A 26,430-nucleotide genomic window follows, 5' to 3' on the forward strand; every position below is an offset into this window, starting at 1 on the left:
GGTCCATATGAATGAGCCCAAGAGAAGAACAGGTCCATATGAATGGGCCCAAGAGAAGAACAGGTCCATATGAATGGGCCCAAGAGAAGAACAGGTCCATATGAATAAGCCCAACAGAAGAACAGGTCCATATGATTGGGCCCAACAGAAGAACAGGTCCATATGATTGGGCCCAACAGAAGAACAGGTCCATGTGAATGAGCCCATCAGAAGAACAGGTCCACGTGAATGAGCCCATCAGAAGAACAGGCCCACGTGAATGAGCCCATCAGAAGAACAGGTCCACGTGAATGAGCCCATCAGAATAACAGGCCCACGTGAATGAGCCCATCAGAAGAACAGGTCCACGTGAATGAGCCCATCAGAAGAACAGGTCCATGTGAAAGAGCCCAACAGAAGAACAGGTCCATGTGAATGAGCCCAACAGAAGAACAGGTCCACGTGAATTAGGCCATCAGAAGAACACGTCCCTATGAATGACCCCAACAGAAGAATAACTCCATAGGAATGGGCCCAACAGAAGAACAGGTCCGTATTACTGGGCCCAAGTGAAGAACAGGTCAACGTGAATTAGGCCATCAGAAGAACACGTCCCTATGAATGACCCCAACAGAAGAATAACTCCATAGGAATGGGCCCAACAGAAGAACAGGTCCGTATTACTGGGCCCAACAGAAGAACAGGTCCGTATGAATGGGCCCAACAGAAGAACAGGTCCGTATGAATGGGCCCAACAGAAGAACAGGTCCGTATGAATGGGCCCAACAGAAGAACAGGTCCATATGAATGGGCCCAACAGAAGAACAGGGCCATATGAATGAGCCCAAGAGAAGAACAGGTCCATATGAATGGGCCCAACAGAAGAACAGGTCCATATGAATGAGCCCAAGAGAAGAACAGGTCCATATGATTGGGCCCAACAGAAGAACAGGTCCATGTGAATGAGCCCAAGAGAAGAACAGGTCCATATGATTGGGCCCAACAGAAGAACAGGTCCATATGAATGAGCCCAAGAGAAGAACAGGTCCATGTGAATGAGCCCATCAGTAGAACAGGCCCACGTGAATGAGCCCATCAAGCAATCAATCAATCAATTTTTTTATATAGCGCCAAATCACAACAAACAGTTGCCCCATGGCGCTTTATATTGTAAGGCAAGGCCATACAATAATTATGTAAAACCCCAACGGTCAAAACGACCCCCTGTGAGCAAGCACTTGGCGACAGTGGGAAGGAAAAACTCCCTTTTAACAGGAAGAAACCTCCAGCAGAACCAGGCTCAGGGAGGGGCAGTCTTCTGCTGGGACTGGTTGGGGCTGAGGGAGAGAACCAGGAAAAAGACATGCTGTGGAGGGGAGCAGAGATTGATCACTAATGATTAAATGCAGAGTGGTGCATACAGAGCAAAAAGAGAAAGAAACAGTGCATCATGGGAACCCCCCAGCAGTCTACGTCTATAGCAGCATAACTAAGGGATGGTTCAGGGTCACCTGATCCAGCCCTAACTATAAGCTTTAGCAAAAAGTAAAGTTTTAAGCCTAATCTTAAAAGTAGAGAGGGTGTCTGTCTCCCTGATCTGAATTGGGAGCTGGTTCCACAGGAGAGGAGCCTGAAAGCTGAAGGCTCTGCCTCCCATTCTACTCTTACAAACCCTAGGAACTACAAGTAAGCCTGCAGTCTTAGATCGAAGCGCTCTATTGGGGTGATATGGTACTACGAGGTCCCTAAGATAAGATGGGACCTGATTATTCAAAACCTTATAAGTAAGAAGAAGAATTTTAAATTCTATTCTAGAATTAACAGGAAGCCAATGAAGAGAGGCCAATATGGGTGAGATATGCGCTCTCCTTCTAGTCCCCGTCAGTACTCTAGCTGCAGCATTTTGAATTAACTGAAGGCTTTTTAGGGAACTTTTAGGACAACCTGATAATAATGAATTACAATAGTCCAGCCTACAGGAAATAAATGCATGAATTAGTTTTTCAGCATCACTCTGAGACAAGACCTTTCTGATTTTAGAGATATTGCGTAAATGCAAAAAAGCAGTCCTACATATTTGTTTAATATGCGCTTTGAATGACATATCCTGATCAAAAATGACTCCAAGATTTCTCACAGTATTACTAGAGGTCAGGGTAATGCCATCCAGAGTAAGGATCTGGTTAGACACCATGTTTCTAAGATTTGTGGGGCCAAGTACAATAACTTCAGTTTTATCTGAGTTTAAAAGCAGGAAATTAGAGGTCATCCATGTCATCCATCAGAAGAACAGGTCCACGTGAATGAGCCCAACAGAAGAATAGGTCCATGTGAATGAGCCCATCAGAAGAACAGGTCCACGTGAATAAGCCCATCAGAAGAACAGGTCCGTATGAATGAGCCCAAGTGAAGAACAGATCAACGTGAATTAGGCCATCAGAAGAACACGTCCCTATGAATGACCCCAACAGAAGAATAGCTCCATAGGAATGGGCCCAACAGAAGAACAGGTCCGTATGAATGGGCCGAACAGAAGAACAGGTCCGTATGAATGAGCCCAAGAGAAGAACAGGTCCATACGAATGGGCCCAACAGAAGAAAAGGTCCATATGAATGGGCCCAACAGAAGAACAGGTCCATACGAATGGGCCCAAGAGAAGAACAGGTCCATATGAATGAGCCCAAGAGAAGAACAGGTCCATATGAATGGGCCCAACAGAAGAAAAGGTCCACGGTTCACACGTTTCAGTGTAAATTCATAGCTGTTGTGAGTGTTTATTTCTGTCACAGAGACAGTCTGATTAACAAACACCCCCCCCCCTCCCCCCAACCCGTGAGGGTTAAAACTGTGTGCAAATGTTTGAGTCATGATGTTTCTCCTCTGTTCTTATAGTCCACTGAGCAGATTTGATAGTGAAACAGTCTTTGATCCGGTAATATCAAATAATATAGGAGACATATTGTGCCAAATCAGTTTTTATCTTTTACACCTCACAGACCTTTGAGCGTTTCCTGGATGCTGCGACCGAGGTGCTGCCGCGCCGTCTTGTCCGGGCTGGCGGATTTGCCGTGAGGCTCCGCTGCAGGCTGCATGTGCACGTTGACCACAGTCAGCTCATGTGAACCCACCTAATGGAACAGAAGCAGAATAAATCTCCCGCTGGAAACAAAGCAGCACCAAGTGGACTGATCCTGAACATAACCACAGATATGTAATGCCCCAGGAGGGCGGTGCTGTGGATGTGTCTGTGTCCGGCCCACGTGTCCCATGTTTACAAACATCTTTATCTTCATCTTCATCTTTATCTATCCATGAAGCCAGAGGACACACACCAATTAGTTAAACTGCAGGATTGTCTTACAGACATAAAGACATGGATGACCTCTAATTTCCTGCTTTTAAATTCAGATAAAACTGAAGTTATTGTACTTGGCCCCACAAATCTTAGAAACATGGTGTCTAACCAGATCCTTACTCTGGATGGCTTACCTTGACCTCCAGTAATACTGTGAGAAATCTTGGAGTCATTTTTGATCAGGATATGTCATTCAATGCGCATATTAAACAAATATGTAGGACTGCTTTTTTGCATTTACGCAATATCTCTAAAATCAGAAAGGTCTTGTCTCAGAGTGATGCTGAAAAACTAATTCATGCATTTATTTCCTCTAGGCTGGACTATTGTAATTCATTATTATCAGGTTGTCCTAAAAGTTCCCTAAAAAGCCTTCAGTTAATTCAAAATGCTGCAGCTAGAGTACTGACAGGGACTAGAAGGAGAGAGCATATCTCACCCATATTGGCCTCTCTTCATTGGCTTCCTGTTAATTCTAGAATAGAATTTAAAATTCTTCTTCTTACTTATAAGGTTTTGAATAATCAGGTCCCATCTTATCTTAGGGACCTCATAGTACCATATCACCCCAATAGAGCGCTTCGCTCTCAGACTGCAGGCTTACTTGTAGTTCCTAGGGTTTGTAAGAGTAGAATGGGAGGCAGAGCCTTCAGCTTTCAGGCTCCTCTCCTGTGGAACCAGCTCCCAATTCAGATCAGGGAGACAGACACCCTCTCTACTTTTAAGATTAGGCTTAAAACTTTCCTTTTTGCTAAAGCTTATAGTTAGGGCTGGATCAGGTGACCCTGAACCATCCCTTAGTTATGCTGCTATAGACTTAGACTGCTGGGGGGTTCCCATGATGCACTGAGTGTTTCTTTCTCTTTTTGCTCTGTATGCACCACTCTGCATTTAATCATTAGTGATTGATCTCTGCTCCCCTCCACAGCATGTCTTTTTCTTGGTTCTCTCCCTCAGCCCCAACCAGTCCCAGCAGAAGACTGCCCCTCCCTGAGCCTGGTTCTGCTGGAGGTTTCTTCCTGTTAAAAGGGAGTTTTTCCTTCCCACTGTCGCCAAGTGCTTGCTCACAGGGGGTCGTTTTGACCGTTGGGGTTTTTCTGTAATTATTGTATGGCTTTTGCCTTACAATATAAAGCACCTTGGGGCAACTGTTTGTTGTGATTTGGCGCTATATAAATAAAATTGATTTGATTTGATTTGATTTATGAGCCATCAAAGGAAATGCTGACTTATCTTTACAGTACATGTGGAAAGTTTTCACAGCACTTCACTTTTTCTACATTTTGTTATGTTACAGTCTTATTCCAAAAGAGAGCAAATCATTTTTTACCCTCAGAATTCTGTTAACACTCCATAATGACAACATGATAAAACATAAAAAACTCAGAAATCACGTGTACATGAGTATTCACAGTCTTTGCTCAATACTTTGTTGATGCTCCTTTGGCAGCAATTCCAGCCTCAAGTCTTCTTGAATATGATGCCACAAGCTTGGTGCACCCATCTTTGGGCAGTTTGGTCCATTCCTCTTTGCAACACCTCTCAAGCTCCATCAGGTTGGATGGGGAGCATCCATGCACAGCCATTTTCAGATTTCTCCAGAGATGTTCAGATGGATTCAGGTCTGGGCTCTGGCTGGTCCACTCAAGGACATTCACAGAGTTGTCCTGAAGACACTCCTTTGATATCTTGGCTGTGTGTTTAGGGTCATTGTCCTGCTGAAAGATGAACCGTCGCCCCAGTCTGAGGTCAAGAGCGCTCTGGAGCAGGTTTTCATCCAGGATGTCTCTGTACATTGCCGCATTCATCTTTCCCTCAATCCTGACTAGTCTCCCAGTTCCTGCTGCTGAAAAAACACCATGCTTCACTGTAGGGATGGTGCCTGGTTTCCTCCAAACATGATGCCAAAGAGTTAAGTCTTTGTCTCATCAGACCAGAGAATTTTGTTTCTCCTGGTCTGAGAGTCCTTCAGGTGCCTTTTGTCAAACTCCAGGTGCTGCTGTTTTGTGCCTTTTACTAAGGAGTGGCTTCCGTCTGACCACTCTAAATCACTTTAGAGGTGTTATCAGATTACACAAACAGCGTTTCCAGATTGAGAAGTGTTTTTTTCTCATTAGCTTTTACATAATATATGATAACGGTGTTATATTTAGCCAAAAATTAAGCGAACTTATCAGTTAGCAACACCAGGAAATGACGTCACTACGCTTACATCCGCAAGATCATACCACAGTAAAAATAGGAACAGAATGTGGATTTAGCCTCTTAAAATAGGTCAAAGTTAGTCATCTTTGAACATGTCCAAGGTCTGTGTCTCAAGAATGTTCCCTGTGAATTTGCAGAGTCTGGCAGTAGCAGGACTGGGCTTATGCAGAGCAAAGACAGATAGACAGACAGACGCAAAGTCTTCACAATACCTGATGGCCACATTTGATGGCCTCGGGTTAAAAAAAAAAAAAAAAATCATGTAAATATCATATTGTGAACTCTGAATGACAATGATTCATTCCGTCCTAATTGTCTCTGCATGTTTATGGCTGCAGCTCCTTTAAACACCTTTAATTTAAAGACCAAATCTGGCTCCGTTTGGTGCCAAAACTGGCTGAGCTACAACTACGTGCTCCTCATGTCACGACCCCGGAACAGCGCCTGCTTGGCCGCGTTTGGAGCAGAGTCATCCTGCGCAGGCACACCACTCAGAAAAAGTCAGGAAAAGGGATCCCCCCATTTAGAGTTCAGTGGACTCAGCACATCCATGCTAACCTCTGGATGGCACCAGAGTAATGCTTTCCATGTTTGGTGTGAAAATTGGACGGCGACGTGCGTCAAGCCTACACAGTGGCTCAGGCAGCCAGGAGTTCAACTGAGCTCCAGAAATCACTGAACATGTTTAAAACTAGGGATGTCCCGATCAGGTTTTTTTTGGCCCCGATCTGATTCCGAGTCATCTGATTTTGCGTATCTGTCGATACTGAGTCCCGATCTGATACTTTAAAAAACTGAATGAACAATGAACAAATGCTAAATATATAATAATTTCATTTTAATCACCTTATTTTATTATTTATCACTTAAACAGTGCACTTCTCCTTGAGGTAGCTTGAACAATCAAGTAATAATCTACCAGACTTAAAAAAATGTACAAATTGCCATTTTATTTTATTTGTCTAAAAATAAATGTCAAAGGTTCCTTATGTTAAACAAGAAGTTATCTCATCTGAAATAACAGGTGGTTTTAATTTATAGATGAAAGGTTTCTAAAGAACCATTTATTGATTTAGATATTTTAATTACAAGTGTTCTAAACTTTTTAAAACAGTAATCAGAAATTTTGAGGTAACAAACAACAACAAAAAACATTTCCAAGGATTTTTCTTCAGAAAACTGCTCTATAAATGAGCAGTGCTGTGACACGTTTCTGTTTTGTACAGATCAGTGGTTTCTGCCACTACTCTTCCGTGTTTTGGCCCGACGCGTCGTTCCTATTGGACAGCGCGAAGCTACGTCACAGCTCAGAGCATCGAAAGTTCAAAAGTCAACTTGAAAAGTAAAAGGAAAAATACAACCAACTTACATTTGCGTCCTGACAGTCCTCAGTGTCCCTCTGATGCTTTATCAGTGTTCAACAATTTCAGAGCAGCGCAGTGAACGTGAATGAAGACAAACTCTTTAAGACGCGCTCCTAAATGTGATGAGTGCGCTCGTCGCTTGTGCGCACACCATCTCTCGCTCCGTTTTGCAGACAAACAATCACAGGACAATTTGGTTTTTTCTTTTTGTTAATCAGATGACAGATGGTCGTCCTGAGGACTTGGTCAGCACCGGGTCCTGTTGCGCACGGAAGGATGACTGAGCAAGAGTTTTGGTGGGAAAGTGTCCATCATCCTCTTGTCGTTCCATCAAGGCGTCAGGCTGAGCGCGTAAACACACAAACAGCAGTTCTGCCAAAGAAACTTTGCGCGTGTAACTCCCCCCACCTCTGTCCGGGTTACAATTCCATCTCTTCTTCACAAATTCACTGCACAACTCTTGTTCCCTTTTCTCCTCTGGAATCGGTTTCAGCTGCACGCGTGTGCGAGAATGTCCGGTTGAACTTATGTTTTTTCTTTTGTTCAATTAAAAAAAAAAAAAGGTTGGGTTGAACTTTGACCGCGGCAGTGCTCGCTCCCGTCAGAAGCGTCGCGTCGTCTATAAAAAGCAACATGTCTTATTGAAAATAATGCTTTTTAGACTGATTCTTGACACCTCTGACGCTTCCAGCGCGTGAAAGGCCCATTAATCTGCAGTCATGAGCTTGAAATGGCGCTGATCAAAATAATGAGGATAAAATCTATATTGGATTCCTGATCGGGATGCAACGTCCGATTTCGATCAAGTCTGAAACCACATGATCGGGCCCAATTTCCGATCATGTGATCAGATCGGGACATCCCTATTTAAAAGTGGCCTGAGTTTAAGCTAAGTTTGCCAAGTTGTACTGATCTGTGGCGGGCAGCATGCCGAGGTGTGCACAGTGCAGGGTTAGAGTCACAGTGCAGGGTTAGAGTCACGGTGCAGGGTTAGGGTGCAGGGTTAGAGTCACGGTGCAGGGTTAGAGTCACGGTGCAGAGTTAGAGTCACAGTGCAGGGTTAAAATCCATGGTGCAGGGTTAGAGTCACGGTGCAGAGTTAGAGTCACAGTGCAGGGTTAAAATCCATGGTGCAGGGTTAGAGTCACAGTGCAGGGTTAGAGTCACAGTGCAGAGTTAAAGTCCACGGTGGAGGGTCAGAGTCACGGAGCAGGGTTAGAGTCACGGTGCAGGGTTAAAGTCCACGGTGCAGGGTTAGAGTCACAGTGCAGGGTACAGTCACAGTGCAGAGTCACGGTGCAGGGTCAGGGTGTGAGCCGAACTTGATATATCAGATAAAAACAATCATTTACCGAAAAGTGAGCCAGGTAGAATCGGGGAGAGCTGTGATTCCCGTTGCCATTGACGACAGGAGGTGTCAGGAATGCTGCATCCTTCAGGTCGATACCGGATGAGCTGTCCCACAGAAATCCAGAGTAACTTGCTCGCTGAGAACAGAGAATCATGGGAAATTTAACAAATGACTCTTACTAACCTGTTAAAACCTGAAGGATTTATTTTCATCTAAATAGTTTTTGCAGATAAAACAGCAGATTTTATCTGAAGTCCTTCAATCTGAGGAGATGTTTGTGTTGATGCTCATCATTACCATCCTGAAGAATAATGTCGCATTTCATAAACGACTATATTTCAGCCCAGTAGTCACAGTGCTGCTGATTTGCATGGCTCCGCCTCTCCTTAGGGCCCCTTCACACTTCACACGATTGAAGCCGACTGGCGCATGAACAAGGAATCGCATGCCACTCGTGAAAAATCGGAGCCGCCTCGAACAGCTGTTGCCACAATCATTTGTGCATAGCGCATGCACTCTACGTATATTTGCTTGCTGCTCGCGCCTGTAACCCATTCCAACGACGGGTAAGATGAGGTCGCATTGTCAGCTGATCGTGTTTGCAGCATTTGCACGGCATGTTGTACGCAGGTTGGACATCGCAGCACGATATGCTGCAGGAAATCATCACCCGCGTCGCACCGTGGCTGAATGACGCGACCGAGGCAGCCTTCACACCAGCGGCCGAAAGATGCTGAGTGCCCGTTTGACCTCCTCTCGGCAGGTGTTGGCCCGAATCTATGTGCCACCCATGAACATCCAAACCACTCGCAGGGCACCTAGAAAAGGCGGGGCTATTCGCGCAGCCGGCATGAAAGTAAAAGTCAGGTGACCATATTCGAGCTGCGCTGTGCAAATGTCTAAGTGACCCATGAGTCTGCTGTTACCAAACAACACATATGTCATGCAAGTGTGTCCCCCCGCCACACGTGTCGCATGTGAGTATGTTACACCCCCTCCCCACCACCATGAACCAACACTCGGGCGGGCCCTCGTGCTGATAATTGTGTACAGACAAGATCACATGGGGCCCGCCGACACGTCTGAGTGCACACATATAAACACACATATCACCTTTGCATGTGGCTGCACCATGTGAGACGCCCCCTATGATCATGTGAACACACTGTCACGTCCACCACGTGAGTTATGGGCCATATGACGCGGTGTCCTTCGGCCGCTCGCTGGATACGCGGTGCCGAGAGCACGGCTTCATTCATGTCACTCCAGCTGCCTGTTTACGTGCATGACCACGGGTCATGTGGAACAAGAGGGTGACCTGTACTGTCCACTCCTCATAACAGGAATTAAGTATTAGAGATTGTTTTCTTTTTACCTGAAGCCAACATAGGGCCGAGGGTATTTTAGCATTGCGTTATTTATTTTTTTTACAGTGACAACAGATTCGTGATCAGTAACGTGACTGCATTACATTTAAACAGTACATTCATTGATCCTCTAATGTTCTGAATCTGTGCTTCACATTATTTCTGGTTTCCATATTTTTGTTGATTTATGTACGTATGTCCAGCATCTAACTGCTCCGCGGCTGTGCGAGCACAATGTGGTGCCACATGAACCACATGCTCGCACTGTGTTCGTCCGCATGTAAGAGCGTGCACAAAACCGTTACCGCGGTATCATGCATGCCTGTCCGACCGCGTGTCCCTCCCAACAGGAGGTGGAATGTTTTGCGGTTCCCCGTTTCGTTTTTGTTTGCGGTTTTTTTGGCTGGTTTCTGCTTCTTTCGCCCAACTTGGTGTTATGTGTGAAGGGGCCTTTACTCAAAACAAAATGCACAACTTTAATGCATCGTGCAGAATAACCAGCAGGAGTGAGTTTGGTGAAACATTGGCCGTTTTTGTTTCTGCATTTTGCTGACGGTCCCTGCACATTCAGACCAGCGTTATTCCTTCAACTCCGAGGACTGTGCTTTTTGTACCTTGTTGTCCGTGTTGCTGAGCTTGGAAACTAGTGCTTATTTTTCTACGTTTCTCTTTTGATTTACTGAGTCGTAATGGAGCAGCATGCCACCCGACGAGTGCCCGCCTTCCTGCCACGATCAGCTCACTTCTGTTGTGTCGCCAATAAAGCTGAAACCTTCAGCGTATTTTTAGAAGATACACACCGCTGTCTAATGTGATCATCATCAGCTCGACTTGTCCTGCTCTCACACTCAGCCGCCCTGAATCATGCAGACAAAACGTCTGCCCAACTATAGATCATTACTGATAACTGATCATTAATTAATTAATCATTAATCAGACCACAGCAGCCATTAGAGGGGACTTTTTTCTGGACTTCCTCATCCCCGTGTGTGTGTGTAACAACCACAAAAACAAAAGAGGACACATTTGCATCTTGTAGCTGCCAAACGTAACTCACATTCACAGTATTTGTCATTTAGTTATAGTTTGGACACACAGCAGCGTGACTCATTGTTGCGCGACTCTGTGGCTCCGTGACGGGACGAGTGAAGTGCAGAAAGGTCACGCTGTTGAAAGGGCACCAGGAAAGTGGCAGAACCTTCTGTAGGTTGATGTTAAGAAGACAAAACTATTCACGCTGAGGTCGAAGATCTTAACTGAGGTAGTGAATTTAAATAATTTAATAATTATTTAGGAATAATTTTTAGATAAATGGCACCTCACAAAGTGGCACCATAATATGTATAGCATAAATGAAAAGTAATAGTTGGCAGTTGTTAAACATTGGTCACACATGGCAGCGCATTAGCCGTAGCAAGTAGAATTATTAAGATCCAAAACTGAATTAAATTGGACTGGACCTCACTAGCGGGTCACCAAAATAATTAACAATGTTAAGATGTAATAATTATTTGGAATAAATTTAATTACCTCAAAGTAGGGCACCACCTAGTTTTAAAGACCAGGAACTTTAAACTCAAATATGAAAGTCGTAACATTCAGTAAGGTAAAAATTCAGTAAGGTATATCTTATATATTATATTCCAATTCTAAGGTGGAACTACGCCAGTATACAAAGGTACGAGGTCTATTAGAAAAAAAACTGACTTTTTGAATCACGCGATTACATCAATCAATCAGTCAATCAGTTTTTTTATATAGCGCCAAATCACAACAAACAGTTGCCCCAAGGCGCTTTATATTGTAAGGCAAGGCCATAAAATAATTATGTAAAACCCCAACGGTCAAAACGACCCCCTGTGAGCAAGCACTTAGCCACAGTGGGAAGGAAAAACTCCCCTTTAACAGGAAGAAACCTCCAGCAGAACCAGGCTCAGGGAGGGGCAGTCCTCTGCTGGGACTGGTTGGGGCTGAGGGAGAGAACCAGGAAAAAGACATGCTGTGGAGGGGAGCAGAGATCGATCACTAATGATTAAATGCAGAGTGGTGCATACAGAGCAAAAAGAGAAAGAAACAGTGCATCATGGGAACCCCCCAGCAGTCTACGTCTATAGCAGCATAACTAAGGGATGGTTTAGGGTCACCTGATCCAGCCCTAACTATAAGCTTTAGCAAAAAGGAAAGTTTTAAGCCTAATCTTAAAAGTAGAGAGGGTGTCTGTCTCCCTGATCTGAATTGGGAGCTGGTTCCACAGGAGAGGAGCCTGAAAGCTGAAGGCTCTGCCTCCCATTCTACTCTTACAAACCCTAGGAACTACAAGTAAGCTTGCAGTCTGAGAGCGAAGCGCTCTATTGGGGTGATATGGTACTACGAGGTCCCTAAGATAAGATGGGACCTGATTATTCAAAACCTTATAACTCAACTCAACTTTTTTCTTATATAGCGCCAAATCACAACAAACAGTTGCCCCAAGGCGCTCCATATTGTAAGGCAAGGCCATACAATAATTATGAAAAACCCCAACGGTCAAAACGACCCCCTATGAGCAAGCACTTGGCCACAGTGGGAAGGAAAAACTCCCTTTTAACAGGAAGAAACCTCCAGCAGAACCAGGTATAACTAACCTGCTATAGACGTAGACTGCTAGTCTACGTCTATAGCAGCATAACTAAGGGATGGTTCAGGGTCACCTGATCCAGCCCTAACTATAAGCTTTAGCAAAAAGGAAAGTTTTAAGCCCAATCTTAAAAGTAGAGAGGGTGTCTGTCTCCCTGATCTGAATTGGGAGCTGGTTCCACATCAGACAAGCTTGAACCCTCGTGAGCATGCGTGAGTTTTTTCATGCCTGTCAGTTGCGTCATTCTCCTGTGGGCAGGCTTTGAGTGAGCACTGGTCCACCCCTCCAGTCGGAATTCCTTTGTCTGACTACTTCCTGAGAGACTGGCGCTTTGCTTGATCAAAATTTTTTCAGAAACTGTAAGGCACATCCAAGTGGACACCATTTGAGAAATTCAGATGGTTTTCGGTGAAAATTTTAACGGCTGATGAGAGATTAAGGAGTGTTACTATCGCTTTAAGGACAGCCCACCGCGCTGGACCACGCCCCGAGCCGCCGTCGTCAGCCTGTTTCGGGGTGAAAACTTCCAAATTTAAGCCTCTGTTGACCCAGGACGTCGTGAGAGAACAGAGAAGTTTCAGAAGTGGTCGGGATCAGCAGTTTATCCGGACATTCCACTGTTAAAGGAGATTTTGTAATGAAAGATGTGTGGACGGATTTGTGCGTCGGCACCCAGCCGCTCATGGTGCGGTGCCACAGCAAAACGCCTCCGTGTTGATAACCATTCGTAAGATTCAGGCGGTTTTCGATGGCTTTCAGTCGAGTGAGTATCCGAGAAATTGTTTAACAGCTGGGCATGTTCAAACTTGTCCTGTAAGGCTTCCAACGGAGGTGTTTTGCTGTGGCGCCGCACGATGAGCGGCTGGGTGCCGACACGCGAATCCGTCCGCACGTCTTTCATTACAAAATCTCCTTTAAAAAATAATAAGGTCGGATACTTTTCTAACAGACCTCGTATATCTAAACATCTAAAAAGGAAAAGTAAAATAGGAGTAGAAAAGAGTAGAGTAGAGCCACTTAGGTGCCTGGTCTTGAGAACCAGGGATGGTAGGTTGAAAAGCTTTTTTATCCCATGGGAACTCTCCCTACCCACCCAAGCAGCTCAAGAAAAAGGTATATAAAGTAATAAGACATAAGAAAGATAAGACATCACAGGAGAAGATTGTAGTAAAGGTAATTAGTATGTAGACTAGTAGTGAAATTAAATATAGTTAGTAGGCTAAGCTGTAGAATCAGAAGCTGGGAGTGTGTGAGTGTACTGGTATCTATCTAAATTTACTTTGTTAGCATACTATAGAGGGTTTTCAATCATGTGACCGATCACGACCAGTCACGCAGGACAGGTGCCGTCTCCATTCTGGATTACAAGGAGGCTGGTGCGTGATAGAAAATTGGAGAGAATGTACGGTTATTACGAGGCTTTAAATCCTCGAGATAAAGCTATTTATCATGATAGATGTGTAGCAGTTGGTTCAGTGGATCCGTATCTTATACCAGATAGTGAATTTAGTGGTGATGTAACAAACTGGCCGACAGTGTCACACTGCGATATTGTGAACGAGGAAGCTGCCAACCAGGTCAGCCTCGCCGGCCTCCTGCAGAGCATCACAGCGGAGCTCTGAAAGCGGAGGTCGTCTTGAAGTCCTGAGCGATTTCTCTCACCAGGCGCTAGAAGGGCAGCTTGTGGATCAGCAGCTCGGTGAGGACCACAATGCAAATAAGCATCCGTATTGGAAGCATTCTTGTGTTATCCTTGGCAGTATTTTTATGTATTCTTATATAATTTTATTGCCGAATAAAATAAAATAAAATTCTGGGAGCGGATTTCTGGTAGCGACGGATCTCTCTCAGCACCACGGTGCCGTGAGGCTTCTTCACACCGACGCAGAAGCTTCTGCAATTGTTCGCCAAATGCACGTAGCGTAACACTGCGGCCACTGCGTCGTAATACAGAATATCCTCAGCCATTTGTGTTTAACTTATAATCTGTATATTGTGAGTGTTTGCAGGCGTACCGGTCCCTTGTTTTGTGGAAGCTGAGTGAGTGCAGGACGGCACTCTTTTCCTCTGAGGGATCACTGCATACTCATCAGAATATTGAGTGAGAGGTGGAGGTGGCATTCCCACCGTTGTTGTTACGGGGTGTACACACACCCACACTTGACTGTCTTTGTTCTTCGCCGGCAGTACCAGATCCGACAGTCGGGGACGGTGATCACCTGGGAATTGGGGACTTGGCGGCTCCAGTATTCACCAGGTTCGGTGGCGGCGGAAATCGTGTGGTTCCGGCTCTTCTCAGGACAGACGTCTTCTATCCTCGAGCCTGCCCACACGTCACCTTTGTGGATTGACTGTTATCATATTCTGAGATTGTCTGTGTATTCGTTGTGCACCTTCACAACATTAAATTGTTACTTTTTGGCTCATCTATTGACCGTTCATTTGCGCCCCCTGTTGTGGGTCCGTGTCACTACACTTTCACAACAGATACGTTACATGAAAACCCTCTATAGGAAAATAAAAAGTATAATCATTATGCTATCAAATGGAAACCTAAGAACTGCAATGTTGCAAAAGATGTTGGTTGTTCACAGTCAGCTGTGTCTAAACTCTGGACCAAATACAAACAACATGGGAAGGTTGTTAAAGGCAAACATACTGGTAGACCAAGGAAGACATCAAAGCGTCAAGACAGAAAACTTAAAGCAATATGTCTCAAAAATCGAAAATGCACAACAAAACAAATGAGAAACGAATGGGAGGAAACTGGAGTCAACATCTGTGACCGAACTGTAAGAAACCGCCTAAAGGAAATGGGATTTACATACAGAAAAGCTGAACGAAAGCCATCATTAACACCTAAACAGAAAAAAACAAGGTTACAATGGGCTAAGGGAAAGCAATCGTGGACTGTGGATGACTGGATGAAAGTCATATTCAGTGATGAATCTGGAATCTGCATTGGGCAAGGTGATGATGCTGGAACTTTTGTTTGGTGCCGTTCCAATAAGATTTATAAAGATGACTGCCTGAAGAGAACATGTAAATTTCCACAGTCATTGATGATATGGGGCTGCATGTCAGGTAAAGGCACTGGGGAGATGGCTGTCATTACATCATCAATAAATGCACAAGTTTACGTTGATATTTTGGACACTTTTCTTATCCCATCAATTGAAAGGATGTTGGGGGATGATTAAGTCCATGCCTCACAGACTGCAAGCTGTTATAAAAGCCAGAGGTGGTGCAACAAAATACTAGTGATGTGTTGGAGCGTTCTTTTGTTTTTCATGATTCCATCATTTTTTCCTCAGAATTGAGTGATTCCATATTTTTTTTCCCCTCTGCTTGGTCTAAAAAAGTAACCGTTACTGACTGCCACAATTTTTTTCCCCGATTTCTTATAGTGTTTCTTAAAGCCAGAAAGTTGCCATTTGAAATGACTTTAGTTTTGTGTCATGTCTGTGATCTGCTTTTTTTTCTACTAAACAACTGAATGAACATCCTCCGAGGCCGATGATTCCACAATTTTTGCCAGGGGTTGTATATGTTGATGTCTTTAGAGGAACACAAACTGATGAATCATTAAAAATCTACACCATGTAAAATAGAATTGTAAATGGCGAAAATAAGCGAGTTATGGTAGAAGAGCTAGATTAGGCGTGAATAAGCCAACCGTACCCAGCAAGCTAACACGATGAACAAAAATGGTAATTAGTGTATAAATTATAATAGCGTAGTTAAACCTACAGTAACGGTATTAACAAATTCATATAAAATAAATGTGGGCAAAAGTATGAATTCATGTGGGTTATCAAACATAAAAGAATCAACTATTTTGTAAGCTATGATGAGCGTTGCTAAGGCTGGCTAGATAAGCTAACGTTAGCTGTTAGGTATAACTAATTGTAACCCACTCATCCAATATTTACTTAAATATAATAATATTAAAAAGGGGGGAACACATGTAATTACAGCTGATCATCCCAGTAACCACTTAAAGCATTAAACATTAAACTGGCGTGTATAATGTGTGTGTGTATATACACTCAACAAAAATATAAATGCAATACTTTTGGTTTTGCTCCCATTTTGTATGAGATGAACTCAAAGATCTAAAACTTTTTCCACATACACAATATCACCATTTCCCTCAAATATTGTTCACAAACCAGTCTAAATCTGTGATAGTGAGCACTTCTCCTTTGCTGAGATAATCCATCCCACCTCACAGGTGTGCCATATCAAGATGCTGATTAGACACCATGATTAGTGCACAGGTGTGCCTTAGACTGCCCACAATAAAAGGCCACTCTGAAAGGTGCAGTTTTGTTTTATTGGGGGGGATACCAGTCAGTATCTGGTGTGACCACATCTCCTTCGCATAGAGTTGATCAGGTTGTTAATTGTGGCCTGTGGAATGTTGGTCCACTCCTCTTCAATGGCTGTACGAAGTTGCTGGATATTGGCAGGAATTGGTACACGCTGTCGTATACGGCGGTCCAGAGCATCCCAAACATGCTCAATGGGTGACATGTCCGGTGAGTATGCCGGCCATGCAAGAACTGGGACATTTTCAGCTTCCAAGAATTGTGTACAGATCCTTGCAACATGGGGCCGTGCATTATCCTGCTGCAACATGAGGTGATGTTCTTGGATGTATGGCACAACAATGGGCCTCAGGATCTCGTCACGGTATCTCTGTGCATTCAAAATGCCATCAATAAAATGCACCTGTGTTCTTCGTCCATAACAGACGCCTGCCCATACCATAACCCCACCGCCACCATGGGCCACTCGATCCACAACATTGACATCAGAAAACCGCTCACCCACACGACCCCACACACGCTGTCTGCCATCTGCCCTGGACAGTGTGAACCAGGATTCATCCGTGAAGAGAACACCTCTCCAACGTGCCAAACACCAGCGAATGTGAGCATTTGCCCACGCAAGTCGGTTACGACAACGAACTGGAGTCAGGTCGAGACCCCGATGAGGACGACGAGCATGCAGATGAGCTTCCCTGAGACGGTTTCTGACAGTTTGTGCAGAAATTCTTTGGTTATGCAAACCGATTGTTTCAGCAGCTGTCCGAGTGGCTGGTCTCAGACGATCTTGGAGGTGAACATGCTGGATGTGGAGGTCCTGGGCTGGTGTGGTTACACGTGGTCTGCGGTTGTGAGGCTGGTTGGATGTACTGCCAAATTCTCTGAAACACCTTTGGAGATGGCTTATGGTAGAGAAATGAACATTCAATACACAAGCAACAGCTCTGGTTGACATTCCTGCTGTCAGCATGCTAATTGCACGCTCCCTCAAATCTTGCGACATCTGTGGCATTGTGCTGTGTGATAAAACTGCACCTTTCAGAGTGGCCTTTTATTGTGGGCAGTCTAAGGCACACCTGTGCACTAATCATGGTGTCTAATCAGCATCTTGATATGGCACACCTGTGAGGTGGGATGGATTATCTCAGCAAAGGAGAAGTGCTCACTATCACAGATTTAGACTGGTTTGTGAACAATATTTGAGGGAAATGGTGATATTGTGTATGTGGAAAAAGTTTTAGATCTTCGAGTTCATCTCATACAAAATGGGAGCAAAACCAAAAGTGTTGCGTTTATATTTTGTTGAGTGTATATATATATATATATATATATATATATATATATAGTGAGGAAAATAAGTATTTGAACACCCTGCGATTTTGCAAGTTCTCCCACTTAGAAATCATGGAGGGGTCTCAAATTTTCATCTTAGGTGCATGTCCACTGTGAGAGACAATCTAAAAAATAAAAATCCGGAAATCACAATGTATTTTTTAATCATTTATTTGTATGTTACTGCTGCAAATAAGTATTTGAACACCTGTGAAAATCAATGTTAATATTTGGTACAGTAGCCTTTGTTTGCAATTACAGAGGTCAAACGTTTCCTGTAGTTTTTCACCAGGTTTTCACACACTACAGCAGGGATTTTGGTCCACTCCTCCATACAGATCTTCTCTAGATCTTTCAGGTTTGGAGTTTCAGCTCCCTCCAAAGATTTTCTATTGAGTTCAGGTCTGGAGACTGGCCAGGCCACTCCAGGACCTTGAAATGCTTCTTACGGAGCCACTCCTTAGTTCCCCTGGCTGTGTGTTTGGGGTCATTGTCATGCTGGAAGACCCAGCCATGACCCATCTTCAATGCTGTTACTGAGGGAAGGAGGTTGTTTGCCAAAATCTCGCAATACATGACCCCATCCCTCCTCCCTTCAATACGGTGCAGTCGTCCTGTCCCCTTTACAGAAGAGCACCCCCAGAGTATGATGTTTCCACCCCCATGCTTCACGGTTGGGATGGTTTTCTTGGGGTTGTTCTCATCCTCTAAATATGGTAAGTGGAGTTGATTCCAAAAAGCTCTATTCTGGTCTCATCTGACCACATGACCTTCTCCCATGCCTCCTCTGGATCATCCAGATGGTCACTGGTGAACTTCAAATGGGCCTGGACATGTGCTGGCTTGAGCAGGGGGACCTTGCTGCCCTGCAGGATTTTAAACCATGACAGCATCATGTGTTACTAATGTAATCTTTGTGACTGTGGTCCCAGCTCTCTTCAGGTCATTGACCAGGTCCTCCTGTGTAGTTCTGAGCTGTCTCAGAATCATCCTTACCCCACAAAGTGAGATCTTGCATGGAATCCCAGACCGAGGGAGATTGTCATCTTGTGTTTCTTCCACTTTCTACTAAATAATCATAACAGTTGTTGTCTTCTACCAAGTTGCTTGCCTGTTGTCCTGTAGTCCATCCCAGCCTTGTGCAGGTCTACAGTTTTGTCCCTGGTGTCCTTAGACAGCTCTTTGGTCTTGGCTATGGTGGACAGGTTGGAGTGTGATTGAGTGTGTGAACAGGTGTCTTTTATACAGGTAACAAGTTCAAACAGGTGCAATTAATACAGGTAAAGAGTGCAGAATAAGAGGGCTTCTTAAAGAAAAATTAACAGGTCTGTGAGAGACAGAATGCTTGCTGGTTGGTAGGTGATCAAATACTTATTTGCAGCAGTAACATACAAATAAATTATTAAAAAAAAATCATACATTGTGATTTCCAGATTTTTTTTTTTTTTTTTTTAAGATTATGTCTCTCACAGTGGACATGCACCTAAGATGAAAATTTCAGACCCCTGCATGATTTCTAAGTGGGAGAACTTGCAAATCTGCAGGGTGTTCAAATACTTATTTTCCTCACTGTGTGTGTGTGTGTGTGTGTGTGTGTATATATATATATATAAGGTGAATGAGGGTGAGGCAGCTTATTAGATAATTAATAGCTAATAGGCTAAGCTGTAATTGTAGTAGTATAACTGTATAAACAAAGGCTCAGATATAATATGTTATAGGTTTTAGGTTTACCCTATTTGTTAGGTTATGGTTAGCTAATCTAGGTAGCAGAAATTCCATCTTCTACATGTTTTTTAATGGGAACCCCAAACAGATATTATTTCTTGATGTCTATTAAAAAATCTTTTGAACTGAAGAACCAATTTGTTATATAGAAACCCTTGTTTAACTAATCTACTAGTAAGTTTATGGTGTCTAGCGGAAAAACTTTGGTAATTATCACAGATGCGACCAATTCTGACTAATTGAGAGGTGTAAACACCGTATGTAGGTTTACTCGGTATGTTACTACTCATACAAGGAAATTTTACAATATGAAAGTTAAAATCATCCCGTTTGTCGAAAACGGCTGTTCTAAACTTTCTCTCTATAATGCTCAACTCTATATCTGATAGTTTTTTATTGTTTTCTGTAGTCTTTTTTTAGTTCTAATTCTGATGGATAAATATTTTTAATTTCATTCTCAAAATTAGGGTTATGTAACCCTCTGGGGTCCGAGGGCATTTTTTGGACAGTTCACTCGCCTGGCATAAATGTTTTATTATTGCTGTTAACAGCTCTCCCTGCATCCCACAATCAAGTTTTATGTCTGTTTTGTTCAGGACAACCTGTGCTTTCAGAATATATATGTTTTTGTTGTGTTTTATAAGTGTAATAAAGGTTCACAACAGCAATAGCAAAGTGTAATAAAGGTTTACAATCAAAAATAGGCAAGGAAAAAATAAATTAAAAAATAATAATTTTCCACACACATTTATTCAAAATACACAGCAAACTATAATAAACAACTGTTTTGACACTTTATAAAGGTAATTTGAGGTCTTGTGTGAAAGACTGTACAACAAAAAGGTTCAAACAATAAACACAAATGCACATTTTGAACAATATATAGAAAATGGTCTATGCGTTTTGTTGTCCACTGATATGGTAAACAGTGCTTTACGCAGAGAAAGCCACAGAGTTATCCAGTAACATTCACATGCAAACTAGTGGAGCAATAGTGATAGTTACACACTCTTTGTTTGAGCATGTGAGATTGTCATCAGAGGCTCTCCGTGTGCTCCTGCTTTCACTGATCGCTGTGCGTAATGGCGCAGGGCACACTGACTATGTACTAATAGTATGTACTCATTGGAGCACCCAGGGGGCTATTCAAACGGGCCAACTAGTAACATATCACTCCTGAAAACGATCTTTGGCTTTTCACGTGAGGTAAATCTGCCCTACAATTGGAGTTTGGAAAACCATGTGACGGTGAACCAATTCCGATTGGACACTCATATTGCACACATCATCACACAGCTTCTATGAGGAGTACAAAGATGGCTGATGGCTGGCTCAAAAGTCCACAGAGTTAACTTTTCAGCAAAAAAAACTTTTCAGTGTTACGAGCTATGCCTTCGCAGTATTGTTTGAAATGTTTTGTAACTAATTTAAGGCTAGAGGTTAGTAGTTGGGATAATGGTTTAGTAGTACATGCATTAGAGGCTGCTATAAATCTACTACCTATTGGATTTTTATGCATTTTTGGAAGCCAGTAGAAGGATGGTAATTGTTTCATATCGTTAGTAATTTTAATGTTATATTTAGTCATAAATTCTTGGTGTTTTGTAATAATATCTTCTGTGTGATTATTATAAGACATATATGTTTGTGGGTTATTCCCAACACTAGTGTTGAGTTCCTTTAAAACTACATGTAAGTAATATTTTTTTTGCAAACTATTAGGATATGTTGCTGGCTTTATCTGCTGGTATTAAAACAAAATGTCTTTGAAAGTTATTTAGGTATTCTAGGCAAACCTTGTCTGATAGTATGTTTTTTATATGGATTTTTCCTTTTTTCCTCAGTCTATCTATCTTAATTTGGACTTTTTCTAATACTCGGCCTTCCCATTTGTCCAATGTTCTAGTATCTACTTTTTCTTTTTTAGCCCAACATTTTTTGTAATCCTTAATGGCTTTTTTAACTATTATGAGGTTTGTGTCCCAGTTAATATTATTTTGTTCTCTAAATTGTTCTCTAGTGGGCGATTTTAACATCCACATAGATGCTGAGAATGACAGCCTCAACACTGCATTTAATCTATTATTAGACTCAATTGGCTTCGCTCAAAATGTAAATGAGTCCACCCACCACTTTAACCATACTTGAAATCTTGTTCTGACTTATGGTATGGAAATTGAAGACTTAACAGTATTCCCTGAAAACCCCCTTCTGTCTGATCATTTCTTAACATTTACATTTACTTTAATGGACTACCCAGCAGTGGGGAATAAGTTTCATTACAGTAGAAGTCTTTCGGAAAGCGCTGTAACTAGGTTTAAGGATATGATTCCTTCTTCGTTATGTTCTCCAATGCCATATACCAACACAGTGCAGAGTAGCTACCTAAACTGTGTGAGTGAGATAGATTATCTCGTCAATAGTTTTACATCCTCAATGAGCACAACTTTGGATGCTGTAGCTCCTCTGAAAAAGAGAGCCTTAAATCAGAAGTGCCTGACTCCGTGGTATAACTCACAAACCCGCAGCTTAAAGCAGATAACCCGTAAGTTGAAGAGGAAATGGCGTCTCACTAATTTAGAAGATCTTCACTTAGCCTGGAAAAAGAGTCTGTTGCTCTATAAAAAAGCCCTCCGTAAAGCTAGGACATCTTACTACTCATCACTAATTGAAGAGAATAAGAACAATCCCAGGTTTCTTTTCAGCACTGTAGCCAGGCTGACAAAGAGTCAGAGCTCTATTGAGCCGAGTATTCCTTTAACTAGTAACGACTTCATGACTTTCTTTGCTAATAAAATTTTAACTATTAGAGAAAAAATTATTCATAACCATCCCAAAGACATATCGTTATCTTTGGCTGCTTTCAGTAATGATGGTATTTGGTTAGACTCTTTCTCTCCGATTGTTCTGTCTGAGTTATTTTCATTAGTTACTTCCTCCAAACCATCAACATGTCTATTAGACCCCATTCCTACCAGGCTGCTCAAGGAAGCCCTACCATTAATTAATGCTTCGATCTTAAATATGATCAATCTATCTTTATTAGTTGGCTATGTACCACAGGCTTTTAAGGTGGCAGTAATTAAACCATTACTTAAAAAGCCATCACTTGACCCAGCTATCTTAGCTAATTATAGGCCAATCTCCAACCTTCCTTTTCTCTCAAAAATTCTTGAAAGGGTAGTTGTAAAACAGCTAACTGATCATCTGCAGAGGAATGGTCTATTTGAAGAGTTTCAGTCAGGTTTTAGAATTCATCATAGTACAGAAACAGCATTAGTGAAGGTTACAAATGATCTTCTTATGGCCTCAGACAGTGGACTCATCTCTGTGCTTGTTCTGTTAGACCTCAGTGCTGCTTTTGATACTGTTGACCACAAAATTTTATTACAGAGATTAGAGCATGCTATAGGTATTAAAGGCACTGCGCTGCGGTGGTTTGAATCATATTTATCTAATAGATTACAATTTGTTCATGTAAATGGGGAGTCTTCTTCACAGACTAAGGTTAATTATGGAGTTCCACAAGGTTCTGTGCTAGGACCAATTTTTTCACTTTATACATGCTTCCCTTAGGCAGTATTATTAGAAAGCATTGCTTAAATTTTCATTGTTATGCAGATGATACCCAGCTTTATCTATCCATGAAGCCAGAGGACACACACCAATTAGTTAAACTGCAAGAATGTCTTGCAGACATAAAGACATGGATGACCTCTAATTTCCTGCTTTTAAATTCAGATGAAACTGAAGTTATTTTACTTGGCCCCACAAATCTTAGAAACATGGTGTCTAACCAGATCCTTACTCTGGATGGCATTACTTTGACCTCCAGTAATACTGTGAGAAATCTTAGAGTCATTTTTGATCAGGATATGTCATTCAAAGCGCATATTAAACAAATATGTAGGACTCCTTTTTTGCATTTGCGCAATATCTCTAAAATTAGAAAGGTCTTGTCTCAGAGTGATGCTGAAAAAGTAATTCATGCATTTATTTCCTCTAGGCTGGACTATTGTAATTCATTATTATCAGGTTGTCCTAAAAGTTTCCTGAAAAGCCTTCAGTTAATTCAAAATGCTGCAGCTAGAGTACTGACAGGGACTAGAAGGAGAGAGCATATTTCACCCATATTGGCCTCTCTTCATTGGCTTCCTGTTAATTCTAGAATAGAATTTAAAATTCTTCTTCTTACTTATAAGGTTTTGAATAACCAGGTCCCATCTTATCTTAGGGACCTCATAGTACCATATCACCCCAATAGAGCGCTTCGCTCTCAGACTGCAGGCTTACTTGTAGTTCCTAGGGTTTGTAAGAGTAGAATGGGAGGCAGAGCCTTCAGCTTTCAGGCTCCTCTCCTGTGGAACCAGCTCCCAATTCGGATCAGGGAGACAGACACCCTCTCTACTTTTAAGATTAGGTTTAAAACTTTCCTTTTTGCTAAAGCTTATAATTAGGGCTGGATCAGGTGCCCCTCAGCCCCAACCAGTCCCAGCAGAACACTGCCCCTCCCTGAGCCTTGTTCTGCTGGAGGTTTCTTCCTGTTAAGGTTGTTTTTCCTTCCCACTGTCGCCAAGTGCTTGCTCACAGGGGGTCGTTTTGACCGTTGGGGTTTTTCTGTAATTATTGTATGGCTTTTGCCTTACAATATAAAGCACCTTGGGGCAACTGTTTGTTGTGATTTGGCGCTATATAAATAAAATTGATTTGATTTGATTTAAATGACGGTCCTTTACTAAGTAATTTTCTAAGCTTCCTGTTCTCAATTATTCTGAGATTACCGGTTATTATATGTCCTGTTGGCTCATATTTGAAATTAGACGAGTCGCAATCACAGTTAAGGTTTGTAGTACCTAATTCAAAGTCAAATTTTCAAATTTTTTATGCTTTGTTTGAAATTAAAAACTTTACCAGCTATAGATTTAGTATATGAATAGCTAATAATGGGGGGGTATTATTGATGAAATTTGGTATAGTTTTTTGGATTGGTTTGCTATGTAGAATCTGTGATAGTTTGATCATTTCAGTGCCTTTGTTGTGAAAAGGAATTTTCAAGAAGATTTATCATCATCTTTGGTTGTTGTAGTTTTTTCCTTTTTTGTAAACCTAACCTAAAGTTAGCTAAATTTTTTATGACAAGTTGAATATAGTTAGGTAATCTTTGTTCTGAAAGTATAATATTAGCTAAAGCTGTTAGGATGCCAAGTTTTTGTTGTAGAACTGAAAAAATGAGTGTGATAAGTTCATGTACTAACCCAGGTCTATTGTAATTGTTAACTAGTTCTTTTAATCTAAGTTCTAAATCTGTCTTTAGTCTTTAATCTGTAGTTGCATGTTGTCTATTGCGCTTACCGGATCGTTTTTTGAACTTGCGTTGTTTTTTGGTAAAAAAAAATAGCCTAATAACCTAGTTTTTTGACATTGTCACTAAGCCCATCTGGATAAATTGTGGCTAGTTCTTTGTACCAGTATTCCTCCCTTTGTAATCATTTAGAGGCTAAACTAAAGCATTCACCCTCTTCCAAAAATACTTCCTCTATAGGCATAACCTCTATGTCATCTACATTATGACCATATGAGCAAAAGTGTTGGTATAAAAATAATCTACACATTTTATTAAGCCTCTGTCTATGGTTGTTCATTCTGCTCCTAAGTGTTTGGCTAGTTTCTCCTACGTATTGGATACCACATTTTTCGCAGCTAATCAAGTAAATTATATTTTTTGTGTTGCATGTCATTTTTGTTTCTCGTGAGCTAACCTTGTATTGTCTACCTGTAGTGTTACTCCCGAAGTTATTTCCTTCTACTATGTATTTGCAAGTTTTACATTTACTACTACCACATTTACCAACTCTGGTGTCCTCTATAGCATCGGTCACATCCCTTCCTACCAAGGTAGGGTTTGGGGATGTAACATCATAATTACAGGACGAGTTGGAAATAAGAGGTATACCCTCCTTTAAGGGACTAAAGTATGAGTCCATCACCTTGGTTTGCCGGGCTAGTGACCGCCCCCTCTTATACGTAGCCATCATGATATTTAAACCCTTGTTTAAGGGGCCAGGGTAAGAGTCCATCACCTTGGTGTTTAGGGCTAGTGACCGCCCTATATTAAAAGTAGCTATCATATATAGTAACTAATGTATGAGGGACAGGGTAAAAATATATTATAGGACTATTATTATACGTAGTTATCGTAATATCAGAAAAGTATAGAAAATTATTAATAGCTAGGAAAAAAAAAGTAAGAATAGCTAGAAATAAGTATATAATATACAAACAGTATATGGAACATATATGAAGATTACCAAGCATGAATAAACATGTCATATCAAAACTTAAGCTAAACCAGTCTGCCGGGGTAATGAAACCACCAAGCACAGAACTGGAAGTTAAGTAGCTACATGAAAATTCATTAAAGTATATCTTATATATTATATTCCAATTCTAAGGTGGAACTATGCCAGTACACAAAGGTATATCTAAATATCTAAAAAGGAAGAGTAAAACAGGAGAGTAGAAAAGAGTAGACTAGAGCCACTTAGGTGCCTGGTCTTGAGAACCAGGGATGAACACAATAAACCACAACCAGGAATATTTACATTTTATTTACAAATATACAAGGAAATTAATAGTTTACTGACATTTTGAGGATATGAACAATGATCAAATAGTTTATTAGGGACACATTTGTTACTCATGAGCAATGTTGCCACAGTTACTTTGAAAAAGTAATCTGATTACTGATTACTCCTTGAAAAAGTAACTTAGTTACTTTACTGATTACTCAATTGTAAAAG

General features: G+C 41.9%; 1 protein-coding gene across 1 annotated transcript in view; it reads right to left on the reverse strand.

Annotated features, from left to right (window-relative positions):
• eepd1 (endonuclease/exonuclease/phosphatase family domain containing 1) overlaps nucleotides 1-26,430 on the reverse strand; it is a gene marked incomplete at its 5' end in the record, with an annotated part of 65,827 nt that overhangs the window by 3,264 nt on the left and 36,133 nt on the right. The window contains 2 exons of the mRNA XM_034165531.1: nucleotides 2,979-3,108; nucleotides 8,257-8,391. Of these exons, the coding sequence (XP_034021422.1) occupies nucleotides 2,979-3,108; nucleotides 8,257-8,391 (265 nt within the window). The remainder of the gene's footprint in view (nucleotides 1-2,978; nucleotides 3,109-8,256; nucleotides 8,392-26,430) is intronic.

Source organism: Thalassophryne amazonica, unplaced genomic scaffold (assembly GCF_902500255.1).
Source record: "Thalassophryne amazonica unplaced genomic scaffold, fThaAma1.1, whole genome shotgun sequence".
NCBI lineage: Eukaryota > Metazoa > Chordata > Actinopteri > Batrachoidiformes > Batrachoididae > Thalassophryne > Thalassophryne amazonica.